Source organism: Camelina sativa, chromosome 12, assembly GCF_000633955.1.
Source record: "Camelina sativa cultivar DH55 chromosome 12, Cs, whole genome shotgun sequence".
In the NCBI taxonomy this organism is placed as follows: domain Eukaryota; kingdom Viridiplantae; phylum Streptophyta; class Magnoliopsida; order Brassicales; family Brassicaceae; genus Camelina; species Camelina sativa.
In genome coordinates this window covers 17,910,974-17,918,579 of record NC_025696.1, presented here as the reverse complement: position 1 = coordinate 17,918,579, position 7,606 = coordinate 17,910,974, and the positions used below count along the sequence as shown (strand labels likewise).

The 7,606-nt window shown below is 31.3% G+C and overlaps 1 protein-coding gene across 3 annotated transcripts in view; it reads right to left on the bottom strand.

Annotated features, from left to right (window-relative positions):
* LOC104732073 overlaps window positions 1-2,749 on the bottom strand; it is a 9,212-nt gene extending 6,463 nt beyond the window's left edge. For 2 of the 3 annotated variants that reach the window (XM_010451596.2, XM_010451599.2), the window contains exons 1-5: window positions 2,154-2,749; window positions 1,666-1,735; window positions 1,459-1,586; window positions 942-1,271; window positions 115-851 (exon numbers count right to left, since the gene is read on the bottom strand). In XM_010451596.2, coding sequence (XP_010449898.1) covers window positions 115-851; window positions 942-1,271; window positions 1,459-1,586; window positions 1,666-1,735; window positions 2,154-2,246 — 1,358 coding nt within the window. In that variant the 5' untranslated portion in view covers window positions 2,247-2,749. The remainder of the gene's footprint in view (window positions 1-114; window positions 852-941; window positions 1,272-1,458; window positions 1,587-1,665; window positions 1,736-2,153) is intronic. The other variant, XM_010451597.2, reaches the window with a different exon arrangement.

The window sequence follows — 7,606 nt, the reverse complement described above, 5'->3', positions numbered from 1 at the left end:
CATGATAGCGACTAAAAAGGATTAGTGCTTGAATCAAGAAAAGAGCACAGGATACAAACCTTGAATAGGAGATACATTAAAAAGCGAGGTTAAATGGAATAACTAGATACTTACAGCCACGTTTGCATGCTACACAGCCACTTATCAGGCAGCTTCTCAGTATTCAGGCCAAGGGGAAGTAGTCGCCATGTCTTACAACTATCACATTGTGCCCAATTATCAAGGTGAAGACTAGTGGAAGCAGGTGCAACCGCGAAATCAAACCCAACGTCCATACTATTGTGACCTATATATGCAGCATCTTTGAAAGGCATCTTTGATATAAATTTATCACCAGAACTATTTTTAGTATTTTTCTGTCGCAACTTTGTCAAACATGTCTTTTTCTCCTTCACAGCATGCACCCCAACAACCTTTACTTTGTTTGATCTAGCAAATGCAAGTTTGGGATCACTTTCACCATCTTTTTTAATATCTTCCTGCAAGTTACTTTTTATTGTAGGCCCATCAATATTAGAACTTGCCGCACCTAAACCAGAAGTTGACTTCTCCCAGGCCAGCTGACCAGTGGAAAAAACTTTTTGCTTTTTCATCTCACCAGTTGATGAAGTCTCATTCCAAGTGGTAGCAGTAACGCAGTCAGCTTTCCTTCTCCTTCCACTTGGAGTTTCCTCACAAAGTAAAACATCCGAAAACTTGTTCTTTGTCTGAATAGAAGGTTCCTTTCCTGTCTTAAGCACAGGTTGGTTGTCTGATAAAGTATATTGCTTCCCCTTCTCTTTCACAAGAAGCAGACTATCAGGAAGAGGCGACATCAGTAGATCCTCTGGGAAAGGAATGGCAGTCATTTCCTGTTTCAATGAAATTAAAAGTAAGTTGGTATCAATCCCGAACCATTTAATCCACACAAAAAACCCAACAGAATGTGATATCTGATCTACCTGTAGAATGCGGGAAGGAGATTCACTTGTCTTCTCCATAGATGTATGTGGTAGCAGTCTGCTACTATCATCATGGCTGTTTCGTGGTGGTGAATTTGGAGAACCATTGAGACGAAGATCCTTGGAAACTATAACCTTTTGGGACAAGATTTCAGAGCCCATTTTGATCCGAATCTTAACTGGCTTATGATCAGGCAAACCATTGCCCAGTATTCCTGCATTTCCTTTTTTACCAGGAGCTTGGGCCATAAGAGATCCTGAAGTTTGATAGTTCTGAGGATCCTGATTACTTACTAGTTTACAAGATGTAGGAGGCAGTGACGTAAACTTCTGAACCACATTCCGAGCAAACAATAATTCATTAGTACTCATAATTAAACTAATACCAAGAAAGCAATCACTGAAAAGTCCAGATTCCTTCAAACCTTAAAAGAATCCATAATGAAGAATACTGAAACAACAAAGTTTTTTCAATATTTTTATCTTCAAAACGAAGTGAGAATTGTTGTTGTCATACCTTTCCGTTAAAATTATCAGAAAATCTTTGGACGGCATGATTCTCTGGGGAATTCCTTTGACATGATGGTACAGCAAGCGAACGTTTGTAAGTGGGCAAAAATGATCCATAGTCACAGATATTTGGACCTGACCAACCACATCATTCTTTCAATGACATTTCATCTCAATATACTTTCGCACTTAAACCATAGTTAATATTACTTACCAGACAGGTTAAGGGCTCCAACTTCAAAATCTTTTTGGAAGTGGCCAAGTACATTCTGTAGCTTCTTGTCCTTCAATACACCACCCATAGAAGAAGACTTTAGCAAAAAAAAAAAAAAAAGATACAAAAAAAGAGAAGAAATGCATAAAAAAAAATACTATGTTCCCCATACAGAATGCATACAAGCAAGAATGTTACAAAAGACGACACATAGTTCTTCAAGCTGGAACTCAAAACTCTAGAACAAACAAGATACATAGCATTTGCGATATCTCACAAAAGCTATATCTAACTGAACTAAGATAAACTAAACTTAATCAGCATTAGCCTTATGAACAAAAAATCATTACCAAAAGACCTTCAACTTTTCAAGTAAACAAAAACACCCAACATTGTAATTAAGCTTTTCAATTCTATACACATAACACCACACAAAGAAGCAATTGTAACTGAAAAAAAAAAAAAAAAATCACAAAAAAGATGCTCACAATGTAGGAGAGATCAACGTCAAGATCAACAACGGCTTCTGATTCAGAAGAACAATTCATCTCTCCTTCTTCAAGTTCATAATCCTCTCCCATCTTCTACAACTACAAAACCCCTATACATAACCCAATTCCCAAACCCTAATTACTACTACTTCCTAAACCCCCCACACACACAACACACACTAACTCAGCCGCCACCAAAACCGTCTCGAAAATCCAACATTGCCCAGAAATTCAAAACACACACACACCCAAAACAAAGAACGCGAAAACACACAAACGGAATCAGTCAGAGTATCCCGCAAAATCCCCCAAATTTGTTCAATCTCCAAACCCAGAAGAACCAAGTTTAGTTGTTTCAAAACGCGAAATTAATAAGTCACTTCATCCAGTTTATTAAAAAGACTCGAAACAAAGATCAAGCTCGTTCGATCAAAGAGCGTGAAGTTGTAAAGTACGATTCGATCACTGAGACGAGGTCGTGATCAAGTCAAAAGGCGACGAAGTGCGGCTACGAGGTTTACGGAAGGTTCGGCGGCAAGTAGCTTTGTGCGTCTCCGAGTTTTTTTTTTTTTTTTTTTGGGAGACAAACAAAAGACGCGATGGTTTAGAAAGAGTGTTTAGTTTTTTTTCGATTCTTCTTTGGTTTAATCATTAATTAATTATTAATTAAAAAAAATTTAATTTTGTAATTTTTCTATGATTTCGTCTATTTTCATTTAAAGCTTGAGAGATATTTTTACACTTTGCCCCTTCTTTTTCTGCGCTTTTATCGGATTTTGCTTAGCATTCAGAATTGAGATCGGATCCCCCTATTTAGAAAGAATTTGGATCGGAGTTCTTTATTTAGTGGTTCGTAATTGGATTCAAATGTATATGGTTGAATGTTTCTGTTAGTAGGATAGATATGGATTTGGACCATATAATCATTAATTTTGAAGTAACGGTTTAAAGTTACGTTAATTCATTAGATGAATAACTAAAACATAAACGAAACGGTTATCCTTTATCCTATAAAGCACAAGTCATTTGTCCTATAAAATAAGGGAAAGTTACTAGACTAACCCAAATTAAGGGATTAATTACTAAACTAACTCCTAAAATATAAAGGTTAGATGAGTTATTTTTATACCTAAAATACCCTTTATTGCTTTGTTAGGAAAAAAATAAAATACCAAAATATCCTTAATGATTTTTTTCGGCGATAGGGACAAAAAAATAAAAAAATCTGCTGTAAGTTATGACAGATTTATAAGTTTATAACAGATTTTATTGTTAATGGCAGATTTTCTTCGGCAGACTTATTTTAGTTGGCAGACTTATTCAAAATGGTTGCGACAGTTTTTCTTTTTTTCAACAGTTTTTTTTCATGACAGATTTATCATTGACGACACAACAGACTTCCTAATACATGACAATTTTTTTATAATTTGTGGCTGATTTTTTTTTTGTAGTGGTTGCAGATTTTGTTAAAACGGTGAAAATCTGTCATAACATGGCAGATTTGTTGATTTAAAAATAATTACTAGATTGACGTCTAGTGATAACAGATTTTTTTTTAGTTACAACAGATTTTAATTATTTTACATAAAATCTGTCGAGTGATAGCAGATTTTCTGTTGGGAAATAAAAATTGCTAGTTTGACCTACAGTAATAACATTGGTGTAGCATGTTATGGCAGATTTATTTTATGTTATGACAGATTTTTTTTGTTTCCAAAAATCTGTCTTGTGATAACAGACTATTACAGAGAAAAGTAATTGCTATAATGAGTTTACAGATTTATTTTATGTTGTAACAGATTTATTTTATGTTATACATTTGAAAATAATTTTATTGTAATTTATTTTGTTAATTGACAAAGACGGAACATAAATTTGAAGAGATTGAATCCTAAACCCTATACTCCAATACCCTAAAGGCCTAAACTACTTGAATTAAAATTTAAATGATAGCTGGTACATTTGTACTTTAATTTTATTTTGATGATTGTTATATATATTGATTATTCTATGAAACAATATTTTCATATCTATTTTTTATTTTGTATTTGTAATTGTTTGTTGTCTAATATCAATTTCTATTATAATTTATGTGTATATATAACAATAAAATATTATTTTTTGACATCAACAACAAAATATATAAAGAAAAGGAAATGCTTTTTTAAATTAAAAACCATTAAATTCACCTATTTGTCATCGAATTCATCTCCACCTGCAGCCTAAAGAGTTATGTATTCACAATATTAATGAAGCAATGACTACTGATTTTCAAAAAGTTATAACAATTAACCCAGTTAATAAAAAATACCCTGGATCCATTAGTCTTTTGCGAATCAACATTAGTGTTAAAAATAATTTTATCACTTGGCCATGTAATTTTTGACTCCAACAGTCCAACAACTTCCCGAAGATAGTAAATATCAGAGCTAGACCTAAATACAGTTGATTCTGAGTTAAATGCAGACTTCACAAAAAATGTTGGATTGATTTGTTTGCCCATGCCGGAGAAGGAAGAGGTGGATGTGGAAAAAAAATGTTTGATTGATTTTGTTTTTTTGCCCTATTTCTTTTTCTATTTTTTATGATTAATAAAAAAAAAATCAAAACTAGGGTTTTTGGTCATTAAACAAAAATGTTGGGTTAATCTAGTTATCCAATCCGATTGAGAGTTATTCTAGTTATTTTCCCCTAAATTTGTGTCAAACTGGTTTATTTTCACATAAAATAAAGCCAAATCAGATTTTTTTTATGAAAATAACAAAAACTTTTACACAATCGTGTAGAACGAGAAAAAAAACTGAACCAATTTAAAGTTTTACAAAAAAAACTGAACCCTTGGCTTTTATTGATAATTTTTCTTTTAAACAAAAAACACTACGACCTAGAGTTCTTTGTTTTTCACATTCCTCAAATAGACTTCCCACTTTCATCACTTTTCTCAACTGATCTTTTTCAAATCACATATATATATCACAATTCTCCTCTCAGTTTCACCAAATCACCACCACTAAATCTGCAAAAACTAAAGCTATTTTTTCAATCACATCTCGGAACCGTCCTTTTTGTTTGACCGCTAAGCCCAAACATTAAAAAAATTCCATTGCATCCTCACCGCCCTTAAAGCTTCCCACCGTTTCCATTGTCTTCTTTCTTTATTCAGAAGGTGATTCTTTTGTTCACCTACACTTTCTTAAGATAACTATAGAATATGGAATTACTGTTGATTTGTAATTTTGAAAGTCGTTTTGTCAATTTAATTGCAGGTACGATTGTGGTTGTTTGCTACATGAAGCTTGATGTCACGTGGTGCATAACTGCATATGCTAACAAAAATATATATTACTTTGTAATATAGTAAATCGGTAATATATAAATATATCCTTAAGTACTTTAGAATATAATTTGTTGGTTGACTCATTAAAAATGTTAGTAAAAACATATATTTTAAGTGTTTATTTTTGGTGTAAGTATATGAATAAAAAAAATATAAATGTTACTTACACTATGATGTTTTGTGATCAAATAATATATATTATTCATCTTCACATTTCTCTCCATTTCCTTCGGTGCTTCCTCTCTTTCCTTCAAAGTTGTGGTGCTACTGCTAACTATACATAAAACTGTTTACTCTCGAATCATCTACCGCAGAAAAACATAAATAATTAGGATTATGTTTTCCAACTTATCATCCACAATATATATGATGACTTCTTTTACGATTCATTGTTATCTCACCAATAACACCAAAACAAAGAACTTCAAATGTATTTTTGTTAGCATATGCAGTTATGCACCATGTGACATCAAGCTTCATGTAGCAAACAACCACAATCGTACCTGCAATTAAATTGACAAAACGACTTTCAAAATTACAAATCAACAGTAATTCCATATTCTATAGTTATCTTAAGAAAGTGTAGGTGAACAAAAGAATCACCTTCTGAATAAAGAAAGAAGACAATGGAAACGGTGGGAAGCTTTAAGGGCGGTGAGGATGCAATGGGATTTTTTTAATGTTTGGGCTTGGCGGTCAAACAAAAAGGACGGTTCCGAGATGTGATTGAAAAAGTAGCTTCAGTTTTTGCAGATTTAGTGGTGGTGGTTTGGTGAAACTGAGAGGAGAATTGTGATATATATATATGTGATTTGAAAAAGATCAGTTGAGAAAAGTGATGAAAGTGGGAAGTTTAGTTGAGGAACGTGGAAAACAAAGAACTCTAGATCGTGGTGTTTTTTGTTTAAAGAAAAAATTATCAGTAAAAGCCAAGGGTTCAGTTTTTTTTTGTAAAACTTTAAATTGGTTCAGTTTTTTTTTCCTCGTTCTACACGATTGTGTAAAAGTTTTTGTTATTTTCATAAAAAAAATCTGATGTAGCTTGATTTTATTGGACAAGTGACTTGTGCTTTATAGGATAAAGGATTTGATCACAAAACATCATAGTGTAAGTAACATTTATATTTTTGTTATTCATATACTTACACCAAAAATAAACACTTAAAATATATGTTTTTACTAACATTTTTAATGAGTCAACCAACAAATTATATTCTAAAGTACTTAAGGATATATTTATATATTACAGATTTACTATATTACAAAGTAATAATTAGTTATATATTATTTGTAATCAAATAATAATTCTGTGCGTATGCACATGACAAATACTAGTAAGTTATAACTTATAATGAGTATTATTTGTGAGAAGGAAAGGAACTGTCAAAATAGTGACTTGAGAGTTAAAAAGAAAAGAAGTATAACATCAAACTGCAACTAATCTTTTTAAATTGTGAATATATATATATATATATATACATTTAAAAAAAATTATGATGATTTAATTAATGAACCTAATTAACATAGTTAATGAAATTATTTTTGGGATTTATAAACAGATGCATCAATAATATTTTTTTAAAAAAATACATGACTATAATTGTAAAACTAGACGAATCATGCGGTATTGTCACTTACTGCTTCGGCTATAAATGTATTTTTGTATCGTAAAACTTATCAACTCTAAACTTTTTATTTTACTTTTTTTTTTATAAAAGATCAACTCTGGATTTAATTACTTCAAATTTTAAAATGTACTAAAATTAACTCTAAATTTTGATAACATATTAAAATTTGAAGTAATACAAAATTTAGAAACTAAATAGTACATGAAGCTCATCGTATATAATAAAGTAGAGTCTCCAAAAACTTTCTAACTAGAGATTGACACATGTCACATGAGAACTTGACACATGTCCAACATTAATTAAAACCATGTAGTAATAAACTAATACATCTGTTTTTTCTCAAATTTAAATACACTAATATGTAATTTAACCAAACAAATACATATTAAAATAAGAGGTTCAAATGATTCAATTAAGGCATAGCACATGATACTTGAAAATTTGTATTAAAATTAGTTTGTAGATATTTCATATTTTATATTTAA